The sequence below is a fragment of the Trichomycterus rosablanca genome, chromosome 2 (genome assembly GCF_030014385.1).
Source record: "Trichomycterus rosablanca isolate fTriRos1 chromosome 2, fTriRos1.hap1, whole genome shotgun sequence".
Classification (NCBI taxonomy): Eukaryota; Metazoa; Chordata; class Actinopteri; order Siluriformes; family Trichomycteridae; genus Trichomycterus; species Trichomycterus rosablanca.
Genome location: NC_085989.1, coordinates 62,342,950 through 62,359,868, shown reverse-complemented (window position 1 = coordinate 62,359,868; position 16,919 = coordinate 62,342,950). Strand labels below are relative to the sequence as shown.

Below are 16,919 nucleotides of genomic sequence, written 5' to 3'. Positions count from 1 at the left end.
ATGACACGTTGACATAATTGCTGAGAAATTTCAGCAATGTTGTGTCGAATTTCTTTTTTGAGGTCCTCAATTGATTGTGATTTGTTGGTGTACACTTTATCCTTAAGATAACCCCAACGAAAGAAGTCTAACGGCGTCAAGTCACATGATCTTGGCGGCCAATACACATCACCATTTTTAAAGTGATTTTTTTTTTCTGGTTTTGCAGGCAAATTTAAAATGTCAGTTCATTTTGGGACACCCTGTAAATGCTGAAAATGTAAATGAGGTGTTGATATCAGTTCTCACACTGCAGTCCAGTAGGTGGTGATAATGAACCTGAACAGTGTAGATCAGCCACCTCAATCCAAACAAGAAGAAGAAGCTGCAGCAGCCTGTGTACTAAAGTAAATCATCTGTAAGTAAAATATTTATTTATTTTTACACTTTAATTATTAACTTCATTCTAAATAATAATAAAACTTCTAGTTCATAATAAAATATCACTGTGAGGTTTTGAGGAGCTTCAACTTCCGTTTTATTTAACACCCAAACTGCTAGCTGCTCTGCTAACTGTTAGCATAACAGATGATTCAGTACTGATGAATCGATTCACTTGACCCGATCAGCAAAATGAATCAATTGATCCAAGTTTCATCATTTATTGATCTAATAATTTATAGAAACACATTCACGTTATTTTATGTTTGTTTTTAGGATATTTAAACAGTTTTATAGAGTTATTTTAGCTTTGTTTACATGTTATATTAACATTTATAGAAGCACAGCGAGTTTTACAGGCTGGTTTAATATAAACACAGCGAGAGGTTTTACATCTTTGTGAGACTATTTCAGCTCTCACTTTTAATCAGAACATTAAGTACAGACCACACCAGACTTGTTTCTGCAGGGCTGATCAGTAATAATATAATCAGGACTGTAAACAGATGAAATCATGTATAAAATAATTGATCTCGTCTGTGGATGATCCTGGACGAACCCCCAGATTGTTTCAACAGCTGATTACAGGAGATCAGAAAGAAGGAAAACACACACACACACACACACACACACACATCGTCTATTCCCAGCAGATCTAAAGTTTGATAGACATACAGACAGCATTTCCAGTGAAGTTGGGACGTTGTGTGAAATACAGAAAAAGAAGAAAAGTTCCTTGTTAGTGCTCTTAATTAGATAGATAGATAGATAGATAGATAGATAGATAGATAGATAGATAGATAGATAGATAGATAGATAGATAGATACAGTGTATCACAAAAGTGAGTACACCCCTCACATTTCTGCAGATATTTAAGTATATCTTTTCATGGGACAACACTGACAAAATGACACTTTGACACAATGAAAAGTAGTCTGTGTGCAGCTTATATAACAGTGTAAATTTATTCTTCCCTCAAAATAACTCACTATACAGCCATTAATGTCTAAACCACCAATCCAAATTGAGCACTGCTTGTCATTTTCCCTCCAAAATGTCATGTGACTCGTTAGTGTTACTAGGTCTCAGGTGTGCATAGGGAGCAGGTGTGTTCAATTTAGTAGTACAGCTCTCACACTCTCTCATACTGGTCACTGAAAGTTCCAACATGGCACCTCATGGCAAAGAACTCTCTGAGGATCTTAAAAGACGAATTGTTGCGCTACATGAAGATGGCCAAGGCTACAAGAAGATTGCCAACACCCTGAAACTGAGCTGCAGCACAGTGGCCAAGATCATCCAGCGTTTTAAAAGAGCAGGGTCCACTCAGAACAGACCTTGCGTTGGTCGTCCAAAGAAGCTGAGTGCACGTGCTCAGCGTCACATCCAACTGCTGTCTTTGAAAGATAGGCGCAGGAATGCTGTCAGCATTGCTGCAGAGATTGAAAAGGTGGGGGGTCAGCCTGTCAGTGCTCAGACCATACGCCGCACACTACATCAAATTGGTCTGCATGGCCGTCACCCCAGAAGGAAGCCTCTTCTGAAGTCTCTACACAAGAAAGCCCGCAAACAGTTTGCTGAAGACATGTCAACAAAGGACATGGATTACTGGAACCATGTCCTATGGTCTGATGAGATCAAGATTAATTTGTTTGGTTCAGATGGTCTCAAGCATGTGTGGCGGCAATCAGGTGAGGAGTACAAAGATAAGTGTGTCATGCCTACAGTCAAGCATGGTGGTGGGAATGCCATGGTCTGGGGCTGCATGAGTGCAGCAGGTGTTGGGGAGTTACATTTCATTGTGGGACACATGAACTCCAATATGTACTGTGAAATACTGAAGCAGAGCATGATCCCCTCCCTCTGGAAACTGGGTCGCAGGGCAGTGTTCCAGCATGATAATGACCCCAAACACACCTCTAAGATGACCACTGCTTTATTGAAGAGGCTGAGAGTAAAGGTGATGGACTGGCCAAGCATGTCTCCAGACCTAAACCCAATAGAACATCTTTTAGGGGCATCCTCAAGCGGAAGGTGGAGGAGCGCAAAGTCTCGAATATCCGCCAGCTCCATGATGTCGTCATGGAGGAGTGGAAAAGCATTCCAGTGGCAACCTGTGAAGCTCTGGTAAACTCCATGCCCAGGAGAGTTAAGGCAGTTCTGGGAAATAATGGTGGCCACACAAAATATTGACACTTCAGGAACTTTCACTAAGGGGTGTACTCACTTTTGTTGCCAGTGGTTTAGACATTAATGGCTGTATATTGAGTTATTTTGAGGGAAGAATAAATTTACACTGTTATATAAGCTGCACACAGACTACTTTTCATTGTGTCAAAGTGTCATTTTGTCAGTGTTGTCCCATGAAAAGATATACTTAAATATCTGCAGAAATGTGAGGGGTGTACTCACTTTTGTGATACACTGTAGATAGATAGATAGATAGATAGATAGATAGATAGATAGATAGACAGACAGACAGACAGACAGACAGACAGACAGACAGACAGACAGAGAGAGAGAGAGAGAGACAGAGAGATAGATAGATAGATAGACAGACAGACAGACAGACAGACAGACAGACAGACACAGAGAGACAGACAGACAGACAGACAGACAGACAGACAGACAGAGAGAGAGAGAGAGAGATAGATAGATAGATAGATAGATAGATACTTTATTGATCCCGAAGGAAATTAGATTAAATTCATTCTCTCTTTTAAAACTCTTTAACTCAGTGGTTCCCAAACTTTTTCTGTCATGCCCACCTTTGGAAGATGACAATCTGTCATCTGTCATGGTATCAGTCAGGTTTATGTATCTGGACATGAGCTGCTGATGCTCAAGCAGTTTTTCAGGTGTTTATCAGTAAGGATGGATCCATATTTAGGGAAAAGGCTGATTCACACATGTAGGTTGATCCGAAACAGCTGTCAATCATGTGGAAGTTCCAAATTGTCCAGCAGAGACCCTCGACTTCATATAAATGTCAGATTGTAGGTTAAAATTTCTGCATCAGAAAATGTTTTAAAATAGCTGTGCTTTAGGCGGGGTGAGGCATAGTCATGGTAACAAATCCCAAATTAAAGAAACAGTGGCCACATTTCATGTCAGTCATGCTGACCAGCTTGTACTGAGTGATTGATGTATTGAGCTCCCCGATCTAGACTCTGTCAGACAATCCTGACAGACCTGAAAACACGGTTTGTTTATCGTCCACCGTAAAAATAATTCTGACGTTAAAACATTGGTTCCGCACTTAATTTCAGTCAGATGCGCCCCACACTTTGGGAACCGCTGCTTTCACTAATGAATGTAGAAGAATGAAAGAAATTATTTTCAGTGTTTTCACTGAACAACTGTAGTTATTAAACACAAGCACATTTAGAATCTCATGACAGCAACACACTTTAAAGGAATTAGCACAGAGGCGTGTTTATCCCTGTGTTCCATCAGGTTTCCTTTTACTGGTTTGGGAACGAGGATACGTATTGCAGCAGTTTTACTGGTGAAGATTAAGTGGATTTTTTTCTACATTCGTGCTTGATATGAGACTTCAGATGCTTGATAGTCCAAGGTCACAGTCCTCTGAATCTCCTAATAGTAATAATATGTTAATAATATGTTCAATCTAAATACCACCTTTCAAGAACCCAAGTACGCTTTACAATCATAGCGTAACACTACAAAGAATCACAAACATCTGGGGGAAAAGTGCAGGGAGAACAGGAAAGATTTCATTTGAGATTTTAATGAGGACAGAGATGGACAGACACGGAGAGATGGAAGTAGAAAGTTCCAGAGATGAGGGGCAGCAAAACTGAAAGATCTGCCACCAACAGTTTTTAGTTTTTCTCGAGGAGCAGCCAAGAAACCAGAAACAGAGGGTCTGAGAGACCGAGATGGGCAGTACAGGATAGTGAGATCCATGATCTATAGAGGGGCAAGGCCGAGAAGAGCTTTGTACGAATTATTTTGTATTTAATGCGAGAGGCAACTGGTAGCCAGTGTAGTTGCCTAAGAATGGGAGTGATATGAGCAAAATTAATTGAATGAGTGAGGAACCTGGCAGCAGAGTTTAGAATGTATTGTAGCTGGATAACTGAAGAGAAAAGAATCTCCTCTTTATGATACAGCATGCATTTTCAATAGGAGACAGCAAGCAGGCTAGACTAGCACAGACACTCTCTGTTTCTGAAGCCACACTGCTGTAGCACATGTAGATAAAAGCCTGGTATTGTCTTGCTGGTGTGAAGAGCAAGCGCCAGTCATCCATGTAGCTACAGACTCATTCCAACAAGCTCTAAGTAGGTCTTTCCTGCCAGATGCTCCCAGGCTCCACAATAAGTTTAACATCTCAGCCTCACATCATAAACAACAAGCAGTTAAAACAGTTTAAAAGAATTCCCCAGAACTTCCATTTAAGGAGAAATAAAGTACATCTAATTTCTGTCAATTAGATCTTTAATAATGCAGTCAGCAGAAGAGGGACACGTCGCTCCTGTGGATCTACAACATGAAGAATTCCAGATAAAAATAATAAAGAAGGAAGAAGATGAAGAAGATGATTTCTCCTGTAAGTAAATATGAAGCATGATGCCACTTTTCCACCAGACAGTATGGTACAGTACAGTGAGGTACAGTACAGTGAGGTACAGTACAGTACAGTGTGGTACAGTATGGTACAGTACAGTGAGGTACAGTATAGTACAGTGTGGTACAGTACAGTGAGGTACAGTACAGTGTGGTACAGTACAGTGAGGTACAGTAAAGTGTGGTACAGTACAGTGTGGTACAGTACAGTGTGGTACAAATCCTAAGACTCTCTTTTCCACAATAAATAAACTTCTCAAACCAGTTGACAATACTACCAATTCCTTTACAGTTGACAAGTGTAACTCTTACCTCTCATTTTTTCAAACAAAAGTTGAGAATATCCACAATTTTCTGACAGTTTCCCCTGTCATCTCTGTTTCTCCGCCTATCTCACCTCAATTTATTACCCAGCCTCTGTCTCAGTTCTCACCTGTGTCTCATTTGGACCTATCTGAGATCTTAACAGGGATGCGAAGCTCCACTTGTGTTTTGGATCCTGCTCCATCAAAACTTGTTAAGGGTTGTTTTCCAGTTATCTCATCACTTATCACAGAGATAATCAATTCCTCTCTTAGTTCTGGCTCAGTCCCTCAATCACTCAAATTGGCTGCTGTTACTCCCATACTTAAAAAACCTGGACTTGACTCTAACATTATGAGTAACTTTCGGCCCATTTCCAATCTTCCATTTCTGTCGAAAATACTGGAACGTGTTGTTGCCTCACAGCTCAAAGATCACCTAAATTCCAATAATCTATTTGAATCATTTCAGTCTGGTTTCCGCCCCCAGCACAGCTCTGAGTCAGCCCTCCTCAAAGTCACAAATGACCTTCTTCTTTCCTCAGACTCTGGACAAATTAATATTCTCATCCTCCTTGATCTTACTGCAGCTTTTGACACCATTAATCACTCCATTCTTCTGTCCCGCCTTGAATCCTCTGTCAACATCACTGGTACTGCCCTTTTGTGGTTAAGGTCATATCTCGTAAACAGACAACAGTTTGTTAATATCAACAATTGTAGTTCTGCCATTGCTCCACTGTCCCAAGGCGTTCCCCAAGGCTCAGTGTTAGGTCCCCTTTTGTTTATTCTTTATATGCTCCCCCTTGGTGACATCATACGTCGGCATGGTTTACATTTCCACTGCTATGCTGATGATATTCAGCTTTACATCTCCTCCAAATCCATTAATACTGAACTTCACTCCACTCTGACAAATTGCATCACTGAAATGAAATTGTGGATGAAAGCTAATTTCCTCAAATTAAACTGTGAAAAATCTGATATGATCATCGTAGGTCCTACAACCCTGGCAAAAACCACAAAAAATTTTCAAATTACCATTGATAATGACACTTTGTCTCCGTCTTCTAACATCCGAAATCTTGGTGTAATTTTTGATAGCAACCTCTCTTTTGACCGCCATGTAAATCACATCACCAAAACTGCTTTCTTTCATCTAAAAAACATAGCACGTCTACGTCCATCACTCTCCTTTTCTGCCGCCGAAACCTTGATTCATGCTTTTATTACATCCAGAATTGATTATTGCAATAGCATCCTTTATGGTACATCTAACAAAATCCTAAAAAAACTTCAGTATATCCAGAATTCAGCTGCTCGCCTCCTTACTCATACTCGCTCCCGTGATCATATTACACCTGTTCTCCAAAAACTTCATTGGCTTCCCGTTGCTCAACGCATTCAATTCAAAATTCTTCTATTCACTCACAAAGCTCTCCATAATCAGGCCCCATCCTACCTCACCGACCTGCTCCATCATCACATTCCCTCCCGTAGCCTTCGCTCTTCTGAGGCTAACCTACTGTCCATACCCTCTAGGACCAAGCACCGGACCTGGGGTGACAGGGCCTTTTCCATAGCTGCTCCATCTTTATGGAATGCTCTCCCCAAACACCTACGAGATTGTCCTGACCTGTCCAAATTCAAGTCACTTCTCAAAACTCATCTATTCAAAATGGCATTTAACTTGTAACAACACGAAATAAATGCTTTTATTTTTGCTATTCTTTTTAATAGTTTTTATACTTAGATCACGACAGAAATGTGAAGTCCTAGATCCTAAAACTTGTAAAGTTTTCAGTTTCCTGATTGCATGTGAATCTGTCCTGTTTCTGTCTAATTTTAAGAAATTGTTCTATATTTGTTGTTCTCTCATAATTTAGCTAATTTTTAATGAACTGTCTTATGCTGCTCTCTTTGTTTTTATCTTAATTATTCTTGATGTTGATGTACTATTTTGATTTTGTACTATGATTTGTATGGTGTATGTACGTATTTGTTTTGATTATTTGTCTTATGTAAAGCGTCTTTGAGTATCTTGAAAAGCGCTATATAAATAAAATGTATTATTATTATTATTATTACAGTGTGGTACAGTACAGTGTGGTACAGTACAGTGTGGTACAGTACAGTGAGGTACAGTATGGTACAGTACAGTATGGTACAGTACAGTGAGGTACAGTATGGTACAGTACAGTGTGGTACAGTACAGTGAGGTACAGTACAGTGTGGTACAGTACAGTGTGGTACAGTACAGTATGGTACAGTACAGTGTGGTACAGTACATTATGGTACTGTACAGTATGGTACAGTACAGTGTGGTACAGTACAGTGAGGTACAGTACAGTGAGGTACAGTATGGTACAGTACAGTGAGGTACAGTACAGTGAGGTACAGTACAGTATGGTACAGTACAGTGTGGTACAGTACAGTGTGGTACAGTACAGTGAGGTACAGTACAGTATGGTACAGTACAGTGAGGTACAGTACAGTGTGGTATAGTACAGTGAGGTACAGTACAGTGAAGTACAGTATGGTACAGTACAATGTGGTACAGTACAGTGTGGTACAGTACAGTATGGTACAGTACAGTGAGGTACAGTACAGTGTGGTATAGTACAGTGTGGTACAGTACAGTATGGTACAGTACAGTATGGTACAGTACAGTACAGTGAGGTACAGTACAGTATGGTACAGTACAGTGTGGTACAGTACAGTATGGTACAGTACAGTATGGTACAGTACAGTGAGGTACAGTACAGTGTGGTACAGTACAGTGTGGTACAGTACAGTGAGGTACAGTACAGTGAGGTACAGTATAGTATGGTACAGTACAGTGTGGTACAGTACAGTATGGTACAGTACAGTATGATACAGTACAGTGTGGTACATTACAGTATGGTACAGTACAGTATGGTACAGTACAGTGTGGTACAGTACAGTATGGTACAGTACAGTATGATACAGTACAGTGTGGTACAGTACAGTATGGTACAGTACAGTATGATACAGTACAGTGTGGTACAGTACAGTGAGGTACAGTACAGTATGGTACAGTACAGTGTGGTACAGTACAGTGTGGTACAGTACAGTGAGGTACAGTACAGTGTGGTACAGTACAGTGTGGTACAGTACAGTGTGGTACAGTACAGTATGGTACAGTACAGTATGGTACAGTACAGTGTTGTACAGTACAGTGTGGTACAGTACAGTGTGGTACAGTACAGTGAGGTACAGTACAGTGTGGTACAGTACAGTATGGTACAGTACAGTGTGGTACAGTACAGTGTGGTACAGTACAGTGAGGTACAGTACAGTGTGGTACAGTACAGTATGGTACAGTACAGTGAGGTACAGTGTGGTACAGTACAGTATGGTACAGTACAAGGTGGTACAGTACAGTGTGGTACAGTACAGTGAGTTACAGTTCTTCACATATTGATGAATTTTAGATGAAGGATCCATAATCCCTGTGGAAATCATCACCTCTGAGGAAGACCTTCCCCCAAAAGACCAACAGTGTGGAGGTTTCCAGATGAAGCCTGTGAAGAAGGAAGAACCTGAAGATAAAGATGAACTCAGTAAGATATTTCTTTATCTTTAGCAAAACGAGGAGTATAACCACCACTACTAGACAGATAGATACGTTATTGTTCCCGAGGGAATCAGGAGTCACTTGTGGTGTTGTTGCTACTCAGTAGCTCTGTGTCGTGGTATCTGTATACTGCACTTTTATTTTCTCATTTATTCTACATGTTTAACATTTACTAATAATCTGTATTATTTATAATGTTATAAATGTTTTTTTATTATTTATAATGTTATAAATGTATTTTATTATTTATAATGTTATAAATGTAGTTTATTATTTATAATGTTATAAATGTATTTTATTATTTATAATGTTATAAATGTATTTTATTATTTATCATGTTATAAATGTATTTTATTATTTATAATGTTATAAATGTAGTTTATTATTTATAATGTTATAAATGTATTTTATTATTTATAATGTTATAAATGTATTTTATTATTTATAATGTTATAAATGTAGTTTATTATTTATAATGTTATAAATGTATTTTATTATTTATCATGTTATAAATGTATTTGATTATTTTCTGCTTCAGAACTGAACAAGGATTTCTCCTGCTCCTCGTGTCCACGTTCCTCTACAACCCAAAATCACCTCCACAATCACATCAAGAGCTGCAACCATGATAAATATGATGATGCGCTGGTGAAGATTAAGACTGAACATGAGGATCTGACGCCCACCAGAAGCTCCAGTAATCAGCAAACGTCCTCTGGTACTGTCAGCATTAACACCTCTCTCAGTCCCACACAGGAAGAAGGAAACGTCTGCTCACAGTGTGGGAAGAGCTTCAGGTTCCAGAGTGATCTCAAAGTACACCAGCGCATTCACACTGGAGAGAAACCGTATCAGTGCTCTCAGTGTGGGAAGAGTTTTAATACACACAGTCATTTCAAAGTACACCAGCGCATTCACACTGCAGATAAACCGTATCAGTGCTCACAGTGTGAGAAGTGTTTTAATCAACATATCAGTCTTAAAACACACCAGCTCATTCACACTGGAGAGAAACCATATCAGTGCTCACAGTGCGGAAAGAGTTTTATTACACAGAGTCATCTTAAAAAACACCAGCGCATTCACACTGGAGAGAAACCGTATCAGTGCTCACAGTGCAGCAACTCCTTTGTGCGTTTTTCGTGCCTTATAAAACACAAGTGTAACAGAACAAATTGTACTAAATAAACTAACGTGTGTTTGGAATCGTTGTCCTGTTGCATGACATGATTTAGCCCAGATTAATATGTTAGTCAGACGACCTCAGGTTTATTGTAGAAATATTTTTTTTAGTATAGAGTTCATTATTGTCTCAATGATCAACTGTTTACCAGGTCCTGTAACTGCACAACAAGCCCAGAATGATCACACCTCCACTTATTAGAGTATGAATAAACCACTTTTATTATCAGGGAGACTCACAAACCATAAACACTAAACACATAAGTCACTGTCCCATTATTTTTGAGACATAGACTTGATCAATAGGATTTAGAACAGTACCCAGAGGCATGTCCAGTAGATGGTGGTAATACACCTCAAGATAAACTGTCAACCATTCCAAAATACAATTCCTATTTCCACAAAAGTTGTGACATTTAGATAAAGGCAGTAAAAAGAAGAATGTGTGATGCGATTATTCTCTTGAATCTTTATTAAACTGATAAAAAACAGAAAGAAAAGATGTTCAGTGTTTTACTGATCAACTTCCTCTCTAAAATCCCAATATACGCCTCTGCCTCGATGGAACCTTTACACATAGCGAGATATAAGATATCCTTTATTTGTCATATATACATATACAGGCGTACAGTACAATGAAATTCTTCACATATCCCAGCTTGTTTGAAAGTTGGGCCATCGTGGTCAGCTGGCCATCGTGGTCAGGCACCATCGGGGTCAGCTGGCCATCGTGGTCAGGCGCCATTGGAGCAGAGAGGATTAAGGGTCTTGCTCAAGAACCCAACGCTGGCTGCATAGCAGAGCCTGGATTTGAACCACCAATCTTCCGGTTGATAGCCCAAAGCTCTACCCACTAGGCTACCACTGTCTCATACATGCTAGTCAACCATTTTGTTTGCACTGATGCACCCCCCCCCCCTCCCTGAAAAGCTGAAAAGTGGACTCACCTGACCACAGTGTGGGAAGAGTTCTAATACACAGAGTCATCTTACTGAACTCCAGCGTATTCACAATTGTGAAGTATCCAGAATTTGGGAGAGTGTAGTGTGGGCAAGCCGTAGCCTAGTGGTTAAGGTACTGGACTAGTAGTCAGTTCAAGCCCCACCACTGACAGGTTGCTGTTGTTGGGCCCTTGATCAAGGCCCTTAACCCCCAATTGCTCAGACTGTATACTGTATCTGTAATGTAAGTCACTTTGGATAAAGGCGTCTGCTTCTGCTAAATGCTGAAAATATAAATGTTTGCTACTGGAATCCTCTTCCACTCCTCCATGATGACATCACGGAGCTGGTGGATGTTAGACACCTTGAACTCCTCCACCTTCCACTTGAGGATGCGCCACAGGTGCTCAATTGGGTTTAGTCCATCACCTTTACCTTCAGCTTCCTCAGCAAGGCAGTTGTCATCTTGGAGGTTGTGTTTGGGGTCGTTATCCTGTTGGAAAACTGCCATGAGGCCCAGTTTTCGAAGGGAGGGGATCATGCTCTGTTTCAGAATGTCACAGTACATGTTGGAATTCATGTTTCCCTCAATGAACTGCAGCTCCCCAGTGCCAGCAACACTCATGCAGCCCAAGACCATGATGCTACCACCACCATGCTTGACTGTAGGCAAGATACAGTTGTCTTGGTACTTCTCACCAGGGCGCCGCCACACATGCTGGACACCATCTGAGCCAAACAAGTTTATCTTGGTCTCGTCAGACCACAGGGCATTCCAGTAATCCATGTTCTTGGACTGCTTGTCTTTAGCAAACTGTTTGCTGGCTTTCTTGTGCGTCAGCTTCCTTCTGGGATGACGACCATGCAGACCGAGTTGATGCAGTGTGCGGCGTATGGTCTGAGCACTGACAGGCTGACCTCCCACGTCTTCAACCTCTGCAGCAATGCTGGCAGCACTCATGTGTCTATTTTTTAAAGCCAACCTCTGGATATGACGCCGAACACGTGGACTCGACTTCTTTGGTCGACCCTGGCGAAGCCTGTTCCGAGTGGAACCTGTCCTGGAAAACCGCTGTATGACCTTGGCCACCATGCTGTAGCTCAGTTTCAGGGTGTTAGCAATCTTCTTATAGCCCAGGCCATCTTTGTGGAGAGCAACAATTCTATTTCTCACATCCTCAGAGAGTTCTTTGCCATGAGGTGCCATGTTGAATATCCAGTGGCCAGTATGAGAGAATTGTACCCAAAACACCAAATTTAACAGCCCTGCTCCCCATTTACACCTGGGACCTTGACACATGACACCAGGGAGGGACAACGACACATTTGGGCACAATTTGGACATGTTCACTGTGGGGTGTACTCACTTATGTTGCCAGCCATTTAGACATTAATGGCTGTGTGTTAAGTTATTTTCAGAAGACAGTAAATCTACACTGCTATACAAGTTGTACACTGACTACTCTAAGTTATATCCAAGTTTCATGTCTATAGTGTTGTCCCATGAAAAGATATAATGAAATATTTGCAGAAATGTGAGGGGTGTACTCACTTTTGTGATACACTGTATATCCATCCATCCATATATTCGTCCATATACTGTATATATTCATCCATCCATATATCCATTTATCCATATATCCATCCATCCATCCATATATTCATACATATATCATCCATCCATATATTCATTCTTATATCCATCAATCCATATATCCATCCATATATCCATCCATATATTCATTCATATATCCATCCATCCATCAATCCATATATCCATCCATATATCCATCCATCCATCCATCCATATATTCATTCATATATCCATCCATCCATCAATCCATATATCCATCCATCCATCCATCCATATATTCATTCATATATCCATCAATCCATATATCCATCCATATATACATCCATCCATCCATCCATATATTCATTCATATATCCATCCATCCATCAATCCATATATTCATCCATCCATCCATCCATATATTCATTCATATATCCATTCATCCATCAATCCATATATTCATTCATATATCCATCCATCCATATATCCATTTATCCATCCATCCATCCATATATTCATTCATATATCATCCATCCATATATTCATTTATATATCCATCAATCCATATATCCATCCATCCATCCATATATTCATTCATATATCCATCCATCCATCAATCCATATATCCATCCATCCATCCATCCATATATTCATTCATATGTCCATCAATCCATATATCCATTTATCCATATATCCATCCATCCATATATCCATTCATATATCATCCATCCATATATTCATTCCTATATCATCCATCCATATATTCATTCATATATCCATCCAACCATATATCCATATATCCATCCATCCATCCATTCATCCATATACAGTGGGGCCAAAAAGTATTTAGTCAGCCACTGATTGTGCAGGTTCTCCTACTTAGAAAGATGAGAGAGGTCTGTAATTTTCATCATAGCTGCACTTCAACTATGAGAGACAAAATGAGAAAAAAAATCCAGGAAATCACATTGTAGGATTTTTAAATAATTTATTTGTAAATTATGGTGGAAAATAAGTATTTGGTCAATAACAAAAGTTCAACTCAATACTTTGTAACATAACCTTTGTTGGCAATGACAGAGGTGAAACGTTTCCTGTAAGTCTTCACCAGGTTTGCACACACTGTAGCTGCTATTTTGGCCCATTCCTCCATGCAGATCTCCTCTAGAGCAGTGATGTTTTGGGGCTGTCGCTGGGCAACACGGACTCCACAAATTTTCTATGGGGTTGAGGTCTGGAGACTGGCTAGGCCACTCCAGGACCTTGAAATGCTTTTTACGGAGCCACTCCTTCGTTGCCCGAGTGGTGTGTTTGGGATCACTGTCATGCTGGAAGACCCAGCCACGTTCCATCTTCAATGCTCTCACTGATGGAAGGAGGTTTTGGCTTAAAATCTCACGATACATGGCCCCGTTCATTCTTCCCTTAACACGGATCAGTCGTCCTGTCCCCTTTGCAGAAAAACAGCCCCAAAGCATGATGTTTCCACCCCCATGCTTCACAGTAGGTATGGTGTGCAACTCAGCATTCTTCTTCCTCCAAACACGACGAGTTGAGTTTTTACCAAAAAGTTCCATTTTGGTTTCATCTGACCACATGATATTCTCCCAATCCTCTTCTGGATCATCCATATGCTCCCTGGCAAACTTCAGACGCGTTTATTTGTTTTGTACACCAGCGCATAACACTGTTCCCCTTTAGAATTACAGCCGCTTTTGTCCGAACGAAGCGCGTTTGTGTTGGTTTGGTTGGTGGTTTTTGTATTCCAGCTTATCATCGCCCGTTTCATCCGGAATTAAAGCCGTTCTTCTGTGACTACCAGCAGAAGCGCCGGTGAATCCAACATAAACATCATCTCCAACTCATCTTGTAAAGCTAAGTATATTTCTTTGTTATTATGGCCCCAGTAGGAGCGCTGTATCCATGTTCCGAGTGTAATATGTTCAGTTATTCCTTCTCCGTGTTTAGTGATAACTTTACATGTGATAAGTGTAGATTAGTTGTTAGTCTGACGGAGAAGATCTCAGTGTTAGAAGGGCGCATTCGGGCGTTAGAACAGACCACTACTAGTGAGGGCTTAGTTTCAGCTGTAGCAGTCCCGAATGCCAGCAGTTCAGGTACAGAACCCCAGACTCCGGCATTAGAGCCCTCACAGCGGGGCGACTGGGTGACGTCTCGGCGACATAGTCGTAGGGCAAAGCACCGACCATCTCAGTTGCACGTGTCCAACAGGTTTTCCCCACTCAGTGAGCCACCCGCTGAGAAGCCTGTTAATGTAAGTGCTCTGGTTATAGGAGATTCTCAGCTCCGACACGTGCGTATTGCAACCCCCATAGAGACACCAGCAACCATAGTCACTTGTATTCCGGGGGCCAGGGCGCCTGACATCAGAGCAAATCTAAAAGTGCTGGCTAATGCTAATCGTAGATTTTCGAAGATTGTTATCCACGTTGGCACTAATGATGTTCGTTTACGGCAGTCTGAGGTTACTAAGAATAATGTTAAAGAGGTGTGTGAGTTAGCTAGGTCGATGTCTGAGGCAGTAGTGTGCTCTGGCCCCTTACCTATTCGACCCAGTGGCGAAACCTACAGCAGGTTGTTGTCGCTGAACCGCTGGATGTCTAAATGGTGCTCAGAAAACTGCATTGATTTTGTAGATAACTGGTCCACCTTTGAGGGAAGGCCTGGTCTTTTGAAGCGGGATGGTGTCCACCCCACGTGGGAGGGTGCTGCTCGCATTTCTTGCAGCATAGGTGACAGGCTTTACCACCGCGTTAGTGTAGCGGCAGATAGTGGTAAATGACTATCCAGAGCCAAGACCAGGCAGCAGACTAACAGGCCTAACCGACTGTCTGCGAGTCGCCATCGGACGTCACCCGGAATCCTTAGGTCACAAACCATTGAGACTGTGTCTGTTTACCGTGGCAGGTGTAAGCCAAAACAAAATCAAAAAGTATGTCATAATAACTTAATTAAAGTTAATCTAAATGAGCATCATGAAAACCCTAGTAAGGCTAAACTAAAGTTAGGACTTCTAAACATCAGGTCACTTGCATGCAAAACAGTAATTGTAAACGAAATAATTACAGATAATTGTCTTAGTGCCCTTTGTTTAACTGAAACATGGGCTAGACCTGATGAGTATCTAGGTTTGAATGAAGCATCTCCGCCGGGTTACAGTTATGAACATAAGCCACGTCTTAGCGGTCGTGGTGGAGGAATAGCCACAATTTATGATAAAGACATAGGTCTTACTGTAAAATCATCTCCCATAACAAACTCATTTGAAGTTCTTATATCTGATATAACCAATAAATGTTCATCTGATAAAACTAGTATGTTTAAACTGGTTACTGTTTATCGACCCCCTGGTCCTTACTCAGAATTTCTTAACGAATTTGCAGATTTTCTTTCTAAATTAGTCTTATCAACTAAAAAAGCTTTAATTGTTGGTGACTTTAATATTCATTATGAGGATAAGTGTAATCGACTCAAAATTGCGTTTGACTCTATTTTAGAATCTTTAGGCATCACCCAAAATGTAACGGGACCCACTCACCGCTGTAAACATACCTTAGATTTAATACTTACTTATGGTATAAACATAGACAACCTGGAAATTGTACCACAGAATGACTTAATCTCTGATCACTCTCTACTAATTTATGAAGTGTCCCTGTCCAATAAGGTACAGCAACCAAATCGTTTTAAATGTAAGCGCACTATTACATCTGCAACTGCAGTATCGTTCATAAACTGCCTACCAGAATTACCAAATATATCAGCATCAGAACCTAAAGAACTAGATCAGGCAACTCAACACCTAGAGACCGTACTGCGCACAACCTTAGATAACGTAGCCCCACTCAAAACTAAACTGATTAGGGAGAAAAAACTTGCTCCATGGTACAATGACCACACACGCGCACTTAAACAAGCAGCACGGAAATTAGAACGCAAGTGGCGTCACACTACACTGGAGGTGTATAAGATTGCTTGGAAAGATGCTCTAACTGAGTATAAACATGCACTTATAAAAGCTAAATCTTTATATTATTCGTCCCTAATAGAGAAAAATAAAAACAATCCTAGATTCCTTTTTGAGACAGTGTCCAAATTAACTAAAAACGTCAATGAAACTGAATCTAATATACCGCCTGACTGTACCAGCGATGATTTTTTACAATTCTTTAATGACAAGATAGAAAAATTACGACTTCTGAGTCAAAGTGTGTCACTTGCCAATGTTAAGTATGGACTCACTCCGAGCAGCATTGGTGATAATAGTAACGTGTTAATCCAACTAAAT

At 40.6% G+C, this 16,919-nt stretch overlaps 1 protein-coding gene across 1 annotated transcript; it reads left to right on the top strand.

Moving 5' to 3' along the window:
* The first annotated feature begins 101 nt into the window (after window positions 1-101).
* Window positions 102-10,104, top strand: LOC134336318 (zinc finger protein 502-like). Its single transcript, XM_063019056.1, has 4 exons — window positions 102-397; window positions 4,882-4,997; window positions 8,772-8,900; window positions 9,453-10,104. The coding sequence occupies exons 2-4, from the start codon at window positions 4,892-4,894 to the stop codon at window positions 10,100-10,102; spliced, it is 885 nt and encodes a 294-aa protein (XP_062875126.1). The 5' UTR covers window positions 102-397; window positions 4,882-4,891; the 3' UTR covers window positions 10,103-10,104.
* The last annotated feature ends 6,815 nt before the right edge of the window (window positions 10,105-16,919 follow it).